At 42.9% G+C, this 16,389-nt stretch overlaps 1 protein-coding gene across 4 annotated transcripts in view; it reads left to right on the top strand.

The window, feature by feature from the left end:
- The window catches only part of ripor1 (RHO family interacting cell polarization regulator 1), a 68,985-nt gene that overhangs the window by 26,629 nt on the left and 25,967 nt on the right, over positions 1 to 16,389 (top strand). For 2 of the 4 annotated variants that reach the window (XM_084058910.1, XM_084058909.1), the window contains exons 2-6: positions 8,253 to 8,373; positions 10,128 to 10,268; positions 10,804 to 10,882; positions 11,701 to 11,724; positions 11,971 to 12,024. In XM_084058910.1, coding sequence (XP_083915036.1) covers positions 8,279 to 8,373; positions 10,128 to 10,268; positions 10,804 to 10,882; positions 11,701 to 11,724; positions 11,971 to 12,024 — 393 coding nt within the window. In that variant the 5' untranslated portion in view covers positions 8,253 to 8,278. Of the gene's footprint in view, positions 1 to 2,927; positions 3,220 to 8,252; positions 8,374 to 10,127; positions 10,269 to 10,803; positions 10,883 to 11,700; positions 11,725 to 11,970; positions 12,025 to 16,389 lie in introns of those variants that run through there. The other 2 variants (XM_084058908.1, XM_084058911.1) reach the window with 2 other exon arrangements.

Genomic DNA, 16,389 nt, shown 5'->3' on the forward strand with positions numbered 1-16,389 from the left:
CTGATCTATAAGCTCACAAAGGCGCTGTGAGCTTGTAGATCGGTTATTTATTTTACAATATTTATTTGTGGAACCAAGTCAAACTAAATGAAATGCCTCAACTCCTACAATTCCAAGTGCTTGTCAGGGTGGAGGGTCCCCAGTTCAAATATGATGATTTTGCAGGGTCACGGCCTGAAACGGTTGAGAACCACTGGTACATGCCACAACCACAGTGTTGTATTACGCCTTAATGTGAGCAAATGCCTCCCTGGCTAACTCTGAATGTGTTTGGTTGTCTTGCTTCACCATGACTTGCATTATTTACACCTAGGACTTGATCATTCATATCTCACTACCAACAATCCTAATGAGTAATGAAGAAAGGAAGTCAAATAATATGGAGATTACAATTATTGTGGCAACTTGTGTGGTTTCCATAGTAGTGGCTGGTTTTGTTTGTTTGGCTGCTGCTGAAGCAATAGAGCGGTTAATGGGAGGGAGTATGTCTTTCTTTGTGGTTCAGTGGTTGAGCCCACAGAAACCAATCTCCCTTTATGGATGGACATTAATAGGGTCAATCACTCTGTGAGTCCTTGGCTTACTTAATCATCTGTGAGCCATGTGTTTGTGTGTGTGTTCACAATGCAGCTACAGTACATCCAACCTCAACATGTTTTTCATTAGGTGCTACTGGATAAAAGTTTTTTTCAGATGGTAGGGTCTTTTTAATGTTCTCTGCCTGGGAAGAATAGGCTTAGTAGATTTATGGAAGTAAGGAAGTTGGTAATATTGGTTAATATGAAGAGACAAGACAGGAAGGATGGAAGAAACTGTGTATGTGTGTATGAGAGAGATAGAGAGATAGAGAGAGAGAGAGAGAGATAATGTGAGACAGACAGATAATACACCGCACAGATTGCGGGCTGGAGTTCAATGCATGATGTATTTGATCAACAGTTCACATTGTACGAACCAGCTCAGTCATTCTACTGATTATAGTATCTTTGTACACATCAGTCTCTTCTAGCTAATCTACTCTAAAACAGTAACTTGTTCACTGTATGGATTTGATCTCCCCTCTTGTTTCCTGTTGTTTACTTTACATGAAGAGGTCAAACTGACAACAACAAAAAAATCCCCTCAGGTTGTGCAGTGGTAAGGCACCTGCCCACCATCGCAGAGTCTAGGCCAGGGGTCTTCAACAGGGGACTTCCTCAGAGTTACTCCAGGGGGGCCGCCAAATCTTTGTGTGATATGATTTTCTTTTTTACATGAACCACTTGAACCCTAGCAATCCCTTTTCTGCGGAGAACTTAAGCTTGTAGATGCGTTGTGAGCTTGTAGATCTGCTATTTTTGGCAAAGAGATATAGGTGTAGAGGGAAAAAGGAGCAGACCAAGTTTAATCTGAAACACAATTTTATACAATATAGAGGGGGTCCCTGCTTCATCTCTCTCTCAGCTAGGGGGCTCCTTGTCCTGAAAAACGTTGAAGACCCCTGGTCGAGCGGTTTGAATCCACCGCGGTGCATCCGGCTTCGTCAAGTGTCTGTACAAACACAATTGGCCCGTGGGAGGGAAGCTGGGCGGGGAGGGTGATCTGTTATCACTGCACGTACTCTTACGGGCTGGGGCGGCACCTGTCAGCGGGCAGTGTTGGCCGGGTGGAGTAGGACCTCACGGTGGGCGCTCCTCACTGAGTGAGCCAGTAGGATGCAACAGCAGTGACAACACACAGAAATGCGTGTGGAGAGGAATCAATTGGCATAATTACTCAAATTGGGGAAAAAAGGGGGGAAAAAGCACACAATAAAACAAACAGGACTTTTGCTTTCCTTTACCACTAGATCTCCCATCATCTGTTTCTCTCTTTGTTTTTCTCTTTTGTTTTTAATCAACTTTGGCTGCCTTGATTAAAAGTTGCCAGAGTGTAAGTTTGGATATCATTCACAAAGTTCACAAAGTCATATTTTCTAAAGGGTCCTTCAGATATTAAAATATTGAGTTGTTGTTGTCATCATCATGAAGATGAGGATTTAGTTTGCTGCCAGGATATGAATAGATTATTACATTATTTTTCATTCTGTTTTGTGGTGGTATTTACTCAATCCTAGCACTAATACTTCCTATTGTCATTACTGGATGGCATGCCCACACTGCCTTGGTGTACTGCTACAGTACAGTCTGAGGCAGAAGGGTAGAGCTATTGTGCCAGTTGTGCGTGTGACGTGTGTGTGTGTGTGTGTGTGTGTTGTTTACCATCCAGGAGGGGTAAGAATCAGGAGTCAAGAATATCAAATCCAGACACATGACATACTGTACACAAACACACTTTGATTTCGATGACTACCCATTGCCCAATGCTAAGAGTGGGTATAAGAGGGACTTCAGGGCACACTGTGTGTGTGTGTGTGTGTGTGTGTGTGTGTGTGTGTGTGTGTGTGTGTGTGTGTGTGTGTGTGTGTGTGTGTGTGTGTGTGTGTGTGTGTGTGTGTGTGTGTGTGTGTGTGTGTGTGTGTGTGTGTGCATGTGCGCGTGCGTGCGCGTGTTGGTGACATGTACAGTAGGGGTGGGTGTGAGTAGCACATGGCCCTATACAGGCCTCTGTGTTCTAGAACGGCCTGGAGAGAGGCCAGACTATACCAAACAATAGGTGTGGTGTGACTGACACACACACACACACACACACACACACACACACACACACACACACACACACACACACACACACACACACACACACACACAGGCAGAGCATGGAAGCGAGTGGAAGATTGAGTGGGGGAGTGGCACGGAGCCATACTGGTGATGTATTTACATGAGAGCATCAGTAGCAGAGGAGATGATGGTGTGATCTCTGACTTTCTGTTGGCCCGGCTTCAGCTGCACGGGTTTACACTGGACTAGTGGACTTCTGTCATATGGAGGCAACGACGGGAACGGAGAACGCAGCTTCTAGACCAGAACAGAACAGACCAGACCACAACACATGACATGTTGTTAATGTAACTTTGACAGAGCGATTGAATAAACAACAGACCGTACGAAGGAAGGGTAGCTTAAATGCCCAAATAGCGACTTGGAACTACTGAGTGTGAAACCATAACAAGATGGGCAGGGCCTGACCTGACCTTTAGGTGGACCACGGATGGGCCAGAGGTAGAAATGTGTCGACTGCCAGTGATCTGTCTGTCCTGGGACACTGACACACACCAAGACAAGGACAAGCTTGTACCAGGTTGGTGTTGCTGGTCCTTGTGTTTATTTTCCTATGTTACATTAGTTGTTAGAGTTAAATTACCACTCTGGATTTCACTGTGTTTTAGAGTTGTACCTTTTATTTTTTATTTTTGTTTGTGGAGCAATCCACACACACTGTTATTTTGGGTGAGAGGTTCTCTTGGTAATTATGTAACTGTCTATAATTCTGTTTATTCAGCTGGAATATGTGAGAGGCTTATATAAAGCTTAATGTGAATGAGGCCATATTCTGGAAAAGAGCAAAATGACTTGTTCTAAAGAAACACATTCATTGAGTTAAACTGTTGCGGTCGATAAAGGAGACACCTCAGTAAATGAGGGCTGCTACACGCTGTCAGAAATATCCATCGAGACAGAACTACCTCAACTTAGAATGGATCAATCAGAATAGTTTTTACTCTGTACAGACAAATCCACAGAGCACTCCCCTGGCCCAATCACAACTGCGGTGTCAGAATGCACACTGCAGCAGGAGTCTGACACTGCAGCACTCTGTGAATTCGTCTATATTTCTGTGTCCGTCTGTGAACAACATTGCATGACAACTTGGTGGGAATGATCAGGAGGCTGCCCTGAAGAGGTGATAGATTTTTGGATTGAAAAGGTCAATGTCAAAATTACATAATGGGTCATATCTCATGAAGAGCAAGATATGTAGGTGTCGCCATGGTTGGCAAAGTGATGCCAGAGTCATGCATCCTGATGAATTCTTTGGAATTATTGCACTTGATGGGCGGTTGGCTCACCCATGCATGACTAACAGGTTTATTTAATCCTGTATTTTCCACACAGTGTTGAATTGTTGACAGTTAATTTAATGGAAATGGGCGTTTTCTAATCTCTGACCTTTCTCTCTGCCTCTCTGGATATTTCAGCCAGCTGGCCCTTAGTCCCCTGGACTGTCTTCCTTTGTTGAATTTCCTTTAAAAGAACCAATAGCATCTGACTTCCTGCAGGAGCGTGACATTTCCTATAGTGTGGGTATTAGATTGTTGTTACTTGACGAGACATCGCAGCTTTTTAAAGACACTTATCTGAATGTACTTTTAACAATGAGGTGGTGAAAATCTGCTACAGATTTTGAGAACGGTTGATGTTCTACTTTATCTAACCATGGCACCATTATACACATTTGCAGTCAATTAGGCTTGTAAGAGAAGGGGTTGCAACATGGTGCCTAGTACAGCCTAGCTCAATTTACCTGTAGTGAATCTAGTTACAGTAGTTAACTCTGTGCTGCATCACTTCTGCTAGACAAGAGGTTCTGACAGTAATGTATATCTCTTAGATTATGCAGCTATACTTTGCCAAAGATCAATTTTTCATGTCTGTAACTCCACACTGTGAAAGCTGCCAAACCTCCTCAGCATTAAACCAGCTCCACCTTTTTCCATATTTACGCAAGGGTTCTTTTGCCTGTTTTCATTCAGCGCACACCATCAGCCCATGATGGGGAAATTCTATTTGTCTGTCAGAGACAAACGGAGATGGATGTCAGTAGATTAATTGCTCATTGTTTTGCTGTGGATAAATATAGTAACTGCACACTACTAGAGATGGGAACTTGGCACCACTATGACATGAAATTAGTTGTTGTAGGAAGGTAAACGTCACGCCATGCAGCACTTCGTTTAATGTGAAATGTTAAAATGAAATATTACGATCTATAAGCTCACAATGTGTCAAGATTGTGAGCCTGGGTCGGCTATTGTTGGCGCGGGACACCGTTGTATGATTATACATCAGGATCTGTAAACATTGTTTTTATTATTTGTAGCATTATTGTAAATAGCCAGGTGGATAGCACATGTGGAATCTCTTCATTATCCTATCCAAGCCAAATAGTGTAATGTAATTTAAATTATGAAGAATTCAACTGCTTTTAGATTTGCCCTGAAGGAGTGCATTTAATGAGATATTTTTCTTGTGAATGTAGCTAATCAGTGCACTTAAAATGAGTACCATCATCATTGTATATCACTTGGAATGTTGCAATTACTTTAAGTTCTCTCTGTGGCTTACCGCTCCAAGTAGACGGAGCTTCCCATAAACAGCAGGTTTATTTGGATCCTAAAGGGCTGTTGGTGAGCAAGCAGAGCTGCTGTTTCTGCACTCCATGCTGTCGGACAGAAACCTCTTATCTCCATACTCTAACTTTTGGAGTTTTTTTTGTAAATTAACGCCCTACTTGATCATACTACAGCGTCACACAAAAGTATAAAAAGTAGAAGATATACAAGCTCTAAACGCAGTGCGAAGCGGCGCGTTTTGAGCTTGTAGATCTGCTACTTTTGATATTTTTGGACATATGAGGTTTCCGCCCAACAGTGACGATAATCCAAGAGATAGTGGAGATGAGGACGTAACGACTGCACTTCTGGTCTTAAATCACGGGTGATTGTATTCAGTTTATATCTTGTTCTGCCCTGGGATGCTGAGCTTGCTTCCTCCCTGTGAAAGGATATTGGGCTTAACAAGGCATCTTGCTGAACAGACAAGTCAGGATCTCACAGTGAGAATGACATCAAGACAAATGATGGCCAGTAACAATCAGTTCTTCTCTCTAAATGTCTTTAAAAAGATGAGTTAACCCATTAAAACCGGAAACGCATCTGTATAACCACTTTAACCACTATTTTATACTTTAACCATTATTTTTTTTACTCAAATCTTTGCTTCTGACCACAACAAAAAATGTATTAAAACTATGGACACCGCAGCGTGTGTGTGTGGGTGGGTGACGGTGTGGTATTGCCCGCTGTCTATTCTCTATTTCTTAGTCACAACAGCAACATTATCTTCAGATAGGCTAGATGACACAGAGCCACTTGTACCAATAACGACAGCAATCAGAAAGACAATCTAGTGTACTGTCCACAACAGACCCTGGTTGTGTTTAGACTCCGTCTAGGATTCCCAGGCCCCCATTTAATCTAGACTTAGAGCATGACGCGTGTGTGTGTGTGTGTGTGTGTGTGTGTGTGTGTGTGTGTGTGTGTGTGTGTGTGTGTGTGTGTGTGTGTGTGTGTGTGTGTGTGTGTGTGTGTGTGTGTGTGTGTGTGTGTGTGTGTGTGTGTGTGTGATGATCAAATGTAAAGTCAAACTGACTGACAATCAGCTGAATCACACACATACACAACAAAGTCACACTGGCAGTGATTGTGTTCTTCTGAATTGTCTTCTGAAAAGCAGCTTTGCTGAAGCACATATCTTACTTTTAACCTTAAATCGTGTTTATTACTAGTATACTATTACTAGCATCATCCAAGTATTGGTTCAAGACAGTTTACTCGGCCAGGCGTGAAAAGAAATATTCTGCAGTCAGCACGCCAATTAGTAACACCAGTACTTTTTTGTTTAGGGATCATTTATAGACTTAACAACATTTGACTTATATTTGACTTAACATTTCAGACATGACTTATTTCTTTCATGTTTACAGCCATATGTATCTTACAACTTGTGTTTGTCTTGTTTGCATGTACATTACATTTTCTCAGTTATTTCTGTCTCTTTTGTGTCTCTCGTTCTTCCCTCTCTCTGATACTCTCTCACTCACACCCACCCTCTCTCTCCTCACATCACAGCTTCTTCTTTCTCGTCCCCCTGCCTCTTGCTATCACATATTTTCAATATCTAAAGTGCAGTGCTGCGCTCTTCCCCGAGGGGAAAGTATGTGGGTGGCACAGATATAGATATAGACAGCAGCAAATTGTGTGAGTGTGCGTGTGCGTGTGCGTGCGTATATGCGCGTGTTTGTGCGTGCATGTATACGCAATTACGCATGCGTTTCCATGTTCTCACTTCGTTTTTCCCTCCACTTGACCTTGCTGCACAGGATGAGAGAAAAAAGAGAGCTTGAGGGAACGAGGGGGGGGGGGGGGGGGGGGTGATGCGTCATCACTATTTTAATTTGATACTGTACTGTTATCAACTGTACCACAATGCCGGGTACAGAACTGTACAGTGAATGTACTGCACTGTATGGGAATTTAAAAAGATGGCCTAACTTTATTTGGCTTTATCTGTAAATATCTGCTTTGGCCAGCAAGTTGACTTGTGTGAACCCCCTCTATCTACTCTGTGTGCATCCTGCCAGCTACATCATCAGCTTCAGCTGGTTTGACCCTAGTTGGTCTCCTCAGTACTCAGTACAACATTTGCCCTCATTCAATTCAATTCAATTCAAAGGAGTTTTATTGGCATGAGAAAACATACATGTTTACATCGCCAAAGCAAGTGTCGAAATATAATAAAAACAGTTGAGGGAAAAGGTATATACAGTTGGAGAGGGTACAGCATTGTGTAAACGGAGCTTTGTCACATTGCGTCGTTATATACAGTACATGTTATATGTACAGGGTATAAAGCTTTTTGAGACAAATAGCAGCAATCTTTTGCAGTCACTCTTCGACAAATAGCAGCATTTTCTCTCAAAACTATTTAAATAGTATACAAAAAAAGCCTTAAAAAGATTTAAAATGCGTTGAAAGGTAACATCTCTGTTTATATGTGCAGTAGGTCTAGAAGTCTACTCGGGACACTCAATGGTTAGTAGTCCTTAGGGTGGTTGTATTCCATTGGCTCTCCTTCTTTTATCGCAACAGTTAACAAATCTTGCTGCTGTGTTCGCACATTGTTGTATTTCCCCCAGTAGGTATGGGAGTTTTTTTTTGTCATTGGTCATGTTTTCAAACTCACTTTGGGTGTATTCACCCAAATCTCTATCTCTCTCCCCTGACCTTCCCCTTACAGAGCCGTCCGTAACCCCGCTAATGTTACTGTTTAGCCTTTCCTGTTTAACATTAACCTGCGTTGTCTGCACAAACCCGGCAGTCCTCGTGTCGACACACTTCTTGTGTACACTACGCTGTGCCACAGACATTACCACCTCAGCACTATCTCCATGCTGAATTTGTGCCTGCTATGGTTACACATGTAACCTCTGAACCGTTCTCCTTGGCCTGTACACAGCCAGTAAAATGTCTTCCTTCCTGTTTGTCCCGCCAGGGAGTCCGTCCCGTGCTCTGTCCACCATGTCCCTCTCGGTTCGCCCGTCCAGGCGTGTCTCCAGGTCCATCACTAGGAGCCAAAGCTTCGCCGGAGTCAATTCTTACGACAAACCATACAGGTACGTGTGCGCACACACACACACACACACGCACGCACGCACGCACGCACGCACGCACGCACGCATGCACGCACGTACGCACACACTCACACACACACACACACACACACACACACACACACACACACACACACACACACACACACACACACACACACACACACACACACACACACACACACACACTGTGGGAATATACAGAGTTCGCAGGACATCCTGTCAGATGTAGCTCTACAAACAGTCGGCCTGTGCGTCACGTGTGTGTGTGTGTGTGTGTGTGTGTGTGTGTGTGGTTATTTATTATTGTTGATCATATTTTCCTGCCTCTGCAGCTCAAAGAAATGGGTGGAGAAAGAAATGACGTGAGCGCCTGTGTGTGCACACCCTTGGTCTTTCCATCACATTTCTTCTCTTTTCTCCTTCTTCTGTCCTTTCTCTTTTACTCCTCTCAAACCTCTTAAACTCTGTAAGTGGAGAGAAACACGGTGTTCTGTCAGCATGCACGTGAAGCGTCACACGGCCATACATCACAAGAGTGATTTGCATTTTTAGAGTCACTGTCAGTCGGTTGAGGAAAGACAGAAATTCATTATTTATTACAGACGATGACTTACAGAGATGGAGTGTAACAGAGAGACCAGTAGTAATTGATGACAACTAGTTAACCCTGGTCTGTTTGAGTTAGGGACAGTCTTGTGCATTTATCTTTCCACTTTAATCTACTGGTTATGAGGACCAGACAAACACACACGCGCACACGCACACACACTCACACTCACACGTTCAATACACCAACTCTGATTAGATGAGCCAATTATGAGGGTGACGGATTGGACAGAATATTAGAAAGACAGATGGGTCACTCTGTGTGTGTGTCTCTCTCTCTCTCTCTCTCTCTCTCTCTCTCTCTCTCTCTCTCTCTCTCTCTCTCTCTCTCTCTCTCTCTCTTGTCAGCGTTGTGTATAGTCTGACAATCTATTGATCTTGCTGCTGTAGTTCATGATTCATGCACTCTGTCAGTACTGGACAGGGCTGATAGCTAAATGTCGGTGGGGATTATGATGATAATGATAATGATGATAATGATGCCATTCTCCATGTCTGTGCTGTGGATTCAGACAAACAAAAAGAGTTTAAAAGCCCCGCTTTTAACCTCTAGTCTCTGCTAGGTTTTGGTTTGTTTGTTTGTTTGTTTTAAGCTAGAAAGTAGATCAGAAGGGGCCCTCCTCTGGGGAGCATGAAGATGCTGACCAGACTGACTATCCAACCCCAACCGACCATCAGCGCCATACATAGAGGCTGTACAAACACAAAAATGTGTTTGTACTAAAAAGAAAGACAGCGGGTTGAGAAGCAGACACATTTCTGGATGTGTGTGTGCGTGTGTGTGTGTGTGTGTGTGTGTGTGTGTGTGTGTGTGTGTGTGTGTGTGTGTGTGTGTGTGTGTGTGTGTGTGTGTGTGTGTGTGTGTGTGTGTGTGTGTGTGTGTGTGTGTGTGTGTGTGTGTGTGTGTGTGTGTGTGCGCGCGCGTGCGTGTTTCTTTGCTTATTTGTGTGTGTGGTTGGATAGAGAGAGAGAAAGAAAATCAAAGGGAGAGAGAAGACAACACTAGCGGGGGACTGATGGTCATTATGACAATGATGATGACAATGGCAACAGTAACAAACACAAAGTTTGTGCTCATCATGACGGTGACAAAGATGCCAACGTGAACAATGATATATCAACACAGTGTCATTGTGTCATCTCCGCAGGAACCTATCAGTGTTCAACACTCCAGGTCTAACCAGGAAGCCCAGCAGAGCCAGCAGGATGTTCAACATGAACACGCCGTCCAAAGTCCCCCAGCCCGAGAGGCTGGATGAGGTCTATGAAGCCCTGAAGAAAGGACTACAGTAAGTAGGGTTTCAAATATAAATTGACCATTAATTGTCACTCAAATAATTGCGATAACAATTTAATTGTGTGTTTGGCATTGAACATTGGAACATATGAATATTTGTTTTATTTCTGTATGCCAATATGGACAGATATGACAAATAGCTTAAATATACAATTATTTACATATCTACATATCTATTTCTCCTTTTTTAAATATTCGTAAATGTGTGAAAATTATGACGATTATGCAAAAAGAATTGCGATTATCTCCAATTATTGCGATTAGACGATTATGTTATAATTGTGACAGGACTAAGAGTAAATGCACTCACTCTGAAATACGGGAACTTGAACATAATGACATGGAGATACATACTTACTCGGCCACGCTAGCAGACATTAAGTCATATGAAGTTACCTCACATGAAAGGAAATGCAAAGCTTTATTATTCTCATTTTTAATAACCTAGGTACCACTTTGAAGAGTTTCAACTATGATTGACATTTATCCATTCTGTATCTACTGTGCGTGTGCGTGTGTCCTCTTAGGTCTTATCTTCATGGTCACCAGATGGAGCTGGACAGTCTCAACAGACAGATGAAAGAATCCAAGAGAAATTCACGACTGGTACGTTCTCTTACATTTCATTTAAAGTGATGGACCGCTGTGGTAGAATAAATCATTCCATTGTAGCCTAGGGCACATAGTCTCTGTAGAAGTTCACAACTGGCAAGCTTCCAATGCATTGTACATCATTCTGTTTAGAGGTGTACTTTCTGAGAAATCATTTTGCCCTTTGTAAATAATAACAAATGGTAGAACACAGTGGAGGACAATGGGCCAGACTCTTTGCAGAGCTGTGTGCTAGGAAAATGAAAATGTACCTGCAAAACGCTTCTTTTGTTCCTTTCTATGTATAACTTTATTATGTACAAGCAGAAATTGTGGCACAAGGCGCTGCGTTGGATCTGTGAGTTAAGGTTTTTGTGCCCAGCATTACATGATGCCAGTATTTTGACATCAGGCATGTCCATATTTGGGCATAATCCAGTTACCTAGGTCAGTGAAGTAACTGTTTGTCTAACAACATTGATGTGCGCTGTAGGCAGGGATCTACATTTTGGGGCATAATCTAGGCACACACCCACGGGTACCTCCATATATGGGCATATGACGTGCAGATGTATGCTGACGTTGGGCATGTCCATATTTTGGCTGATAACTCGCGCTGCGTTATCTGCCTGCCTGTCGTTTCCGGGATTATTGAGCTGACAACATATCGCAAATGTCCATTCCATACATGGGAATATCTGCGTGGCTGACACAGACAGACAAAAAACTTGAAATGTATGTAGTAGATATATACTGTACAGTACAATATAATGTATTATAAGTTTACTCATGTGAAAGAAATACTGATGGTTTGATGTTTCTTGTCTCCTCAGGGATTCTTGTATGAGCTAGACAAGGTAAGCTCACCCTCCTGAACACCACGGCAGAGCCACTCACAATAGAACACAGAAGTATACTGCTAAATAAATGATATGGTGGGCCACTGACTCACTTTTACATCAGTTAACCAAAAAGACTGGATGGCTCTGATGTACTTGGAGATGTGTATGAGATATGAGATATATTCACTAAGCAGTAGCAGTAGGACATGAATGTAATGTATAATTGTGATTAACTGTTTGTCTATGCCTTCACTCTGACAGCAAGTCAAGGTGACAGAGAGGTTCATGAGACGACTGGAGTTCCACCTCAGCAAGGTAAGACTTCAGTGTTTAACACTAGAAAAGTCCTGGAATTTCAAGCTGAATGGATGCCTTACAACCGGCATTATGTGCATGTACATGGGAGAGTTGGTCCAGGAACAGCTATTGGCATTCGTAACTCTCTCACATCAGCAAAACAAATGCTTGTCTTTGAGAATCACGTTATTGAACAAGATTACACTGTGTGTGTGCGTGTGCGTGTGCTTGTGCTTGTGTTTGTGTTTGTGTTTTGTGTGTGTGTGTGTGTGTGTGTGTGTGTGTGTGTGTGTGTGTGTGTGTGTGTGTGTGTGTGTGCGTGCGTGCGTGCGTGCGTGCGTGCGTGCGTGCGTGCGTGCGTGCGTGCGTGCGTGCGTGCGTGCGTGTGAGAGAGAGAGATCAGGCAGGGGTCAGAGATCATCATTTCTGTTCCCTTGGTACTCTTGGAGGGCAGCTAGGTTTTGTTTGGTTTGTTTGTTGTCTTTATGAACTTCCCCTTTGGATGACCCCCCCGTCCCTCCCCCTCCAGTATGTCAGAACTTCAGAACCTAATGAGACGATTGGCTGAGAAGCAGGAAATAACCATCTGTTGACCTACTTTTTCTTTTCCACAACAATAAGGAAGCCCTTCCCCTACATCCCAGGGACCAGATTTGAAGCGATGAGTTGCAATAAGACAGAAATGTTGGAATAGGAAAGACGGCATGCAGCAATAGATAATAATAGTTAATTGAACATCCAATGAGAAAGCAGCAATAGCCTAGCCTAGATAGTGGGGCACTGTTGAACTGGGTGACCAGCTAGGAGATGAAACAAGACCTGGCTGGCACTACGTATTACTAACTGCACCCAGATGGAGGGTAAAACCTTAATTGTGTGAGGGTTTGTAAACCGCAACCCCTTCCTCTTTCTGTCTTATGTACTCCCCAAGCAGTGCAGCTTTAAAGGCCTGTTCCCTGTTTATTAGTCTAAACTCTCCATTTTCCTCATTACCTCCCTGGAGAGTTGTGGCGTCTCTCTGACTGCTCTGTGTGTGTGTGTGTGTGTGTGTGTGTGTGTGTGTGTGTGTGTGTGTGTGTGTGTGTGTGTGTGTGTGTGTGTGTGTGTGTGTGTGTGTGTGTGTGTGTGTGTTGTGTGCGTGTGCGTGTGTGTGTGTGTGTGTGTGTCTATCAGTGGTGGTGGTTAAAGCTACAATGCGTAAATGTTATGTATGTTGTCTCATTCTCCTGACGGAGAGAAGGAATTGCAACAATGTACAAACTATTATAGAAATGACGGCGCATCTAGTGTCCAATCCGGTGCGCTGTCTACTTCAAATAACTTTACTGACATTGTCAACCAGTCGGTGTCCTAATACACGACACCAGGGTCTACATCTCTCAATGGAAGAGTAGAGAGACCACCTCTAACCACTGCAGATGTGCTAGTTTTTTGTTTAGTTTTATTCTTGAAAATAAGTCCCGGATTGTAGCTTATTGTGAAATAATGTGTGTTTATGTTTGCTCTGCAATGGACCTGTGTTGGTAGCATAGTGTGTGTGTGTGTGTGTGTGTGTGTGTGTGTGTGTGTGTGTGTGTGTGTGTGTGTGTGTGTGTGTGTGTGTGTGTGTGTGTGTGTGTGTGTGTGTGTGTGTGTGTGTGTGGGTGGGTGGGTGGGTGGGTGGGTGGGTGGGTGGGTGTGTGGGTGTGTGTGTGCGCGCAGGCGTACGTTTGTGCATTTTACAGTATCTTTATTTAATTTCTCAAAATTTCATCCAGAAAAAAGAAGAACTCTAAATGTCACTTGCCAGCACTGCTGTGTGTGTGTGTGTGTGTGTGTGTGTGTGTGTGTGTGTGTGTGTGTGTGTGTGTGTGTGTGTGTGTGTGTGTGTGTGTGTGTGTGTGTGTGTGTGTGTGTGTGAGATAAGTCCTTGGGTTGTCCTAGCAAAACGTATGCATTGCAGAGGTTTTCACCTCATCTCTCCCTTTTTTCCTCTCCCACATATATCATTAAAATAGTGGATGTAGCCTGGGTTGCAAACCCCATGAAATGAGCAGCACTTCTGGAGAACCCTGTGCGATGTAAATTGGAATTAGTGGGCGTGGGGTTGGGATTGATGGGGACTGGATCCAGGCTGGATCATTTTATTGCTTTATGTAAAGCCTGATTTATACATCGTCGGATGGCCAATGTCTGCGTGCTTGAAATAGACAATCTACAAGCTCACAACAGGTCGCGTATGCGCAGCGTTATGAGCTTATAGATCTGCTATTTCTAGAGGAAACGGGTGAGAGTAGGAATGTCACTCGGTTTCAACAACATTGAAGACTCTAGTCTACAATGTTGTTGAACAAGAAACAAGACTGTACACAGTAAAATCATCAGTGTTCATTTAACCCTGAGATTGTCAAAATGGGCCCAAGTGTACCTGTGAGGGTTCATGGGATTTTACTGTGTGACCGTGACTGTACTGGGTAATTCCCAGTTGTGTGTGTCTGTGTGTGTGTGTAAGTGTATGAATGTGAAGTAGGGTGCTGCTGGAACTGGGCTTTCCCCGGGTCTCTGACCTGAGAAAGCAGATAATGGAGTGGAAGTATGTTCGTGCATTCATAAAACAGTAGCCTAGCTGTGTGTGTTTTATGTTTCCATTTGACTCTGTATGACTGAACCTGGCATCTTAAAACATTAAGAGACAGAAAGAGGAAAATAGAGTGCTTTGTGTGTGTGTGTGTGTGTGTGTGTGTGTGTGTGTGTGTGTGTGTGTGTGTGTGTGTGTGTGTGTGTGTGTGTGTGTGTGTGTGTGTGTGTGTGTGTGTGTGTGTGTGTGTGTGTGTGTGTGGCTTGTGCTGTCTACCTGTGCATGATATTACCAGTGAAAGCCTTGCCTTGACAGTCTGTGCTGATTCAGAAAGGCACGCGTGAGCACACACACACGCACGCACGCACGCACGCACGCACGCACGCACGCACACACACACACACACACACACACACACACACACACACACACACACACTGTGTGATGTACTGGCCCATAAACGAAATGCGTTCGTATTCAGGGAGAATGGAAATCTAATAGAATAGTCCCTGTCCAAAATCTGCACACGTGAGCATGTGCATACACGCACGCACGCACGCATGCATGCATGTAAACATACACACAATCACAAAATAGAGAGACAAACATTGTTTGTATAGATACATTTCTAAACTGGTGTGTGCATGTGATATGCACACACCAGTAGTATATATTGTTATGCACCATTTTATAGTGTAGACAAGAGTGATAATGATATCACTATTATTCTCTTATTCTTTATTTTTGGGAACTCATTTGATGCATTATTAACCATCAATAAAATATTAATGACTAAAGGTAACCATGTTGTAATAATGTTCATTTAGAATTAGAAAATAATCAATATATAAAAAAGACTAAATCTGAAACTATTAAGTTTGTTTTGGTATTTTAAAAGTATGAAGCACTAGCCAAAAGTCATGACTGTCTTTTATAAAAGACAATATTTTGTTGTTTCTACATGCACTGTCTTTGCTTTGTACTGCACAAGCCACTTCACATTGCAAATATTCCATAAAATATATAAATGATGTGAAACCCCCGCTCACCAGTTTTATTTCTTTACTTTTTCATACTGCACCAAAGCCGTGCCAGCAATTTACTGCCCCTGAAAGAAGCCAAACGGACATAATAAAGGCTAGCACTGCCCTGTTTGATTTGACTGCATTGCAGTCAGCTGAGCTGCCTCTGGTTTTGGCAGCACTAACTTCTCTGAGGTCATTAGACTCCCAGCAGGCAGAATGACATTAATGCAGTTAGAGAAAGTCATCAGAAAACTCCCACCCTCTAAATGCAGTGGTTCACAAACGTTTTAGCTCGAGATCCAAAAGAGAAATTTGCTGTGTCACCGGGACCCAAACAAGTGAAAAGAGCTTGTAGATCTGCTATTTTCACTACTTTTTGAAAGATGGAATTTCTTAGATTTTTTTAATTATTATTATTTTTTTAAATGTTTTAATTCGTTTTTAATTCATGAAAAAAATAGATTTTTGGGGAAAAAAATCTGAAAATCTTTTGAAACAATGATAATCAACAAAATGTAGGCAACACAAAATAAAGGCATATTTACTCGTGACCCAAAAATGGGTCCCGGCCCACTGTTTGAGAACCATTGGCTCTGTCACATCATCCTCAAGAGGAGTTGTTTTGACAACGGTGTGACACATAGGCATTATGCTATTGTATTCTTTTCAGCTGACACCAGGATATCATGTTATGAACAAGTCGGCTTAATTGAGTGGCACTGATATGAATGATCATGAAAGCGATGTTGATGAGCTTTGACACTCTTTTAATCGTTCTTCGGTTTGCTTCGCTTTGTCCTG

This window comes from Gymnoscopelus microlampas (assembly GCF_963454915.1).
Source record: "Gymnoscopelus microlampas genome assembly, chromosome: 6".
Taxonomy (NCBI): Eukaryota; Metazoa; Chordata; class Actinopteri; order Myctophiformes; family Myctophidae; genus Gymnoscopelus; species Gymnoscopelus microlampas.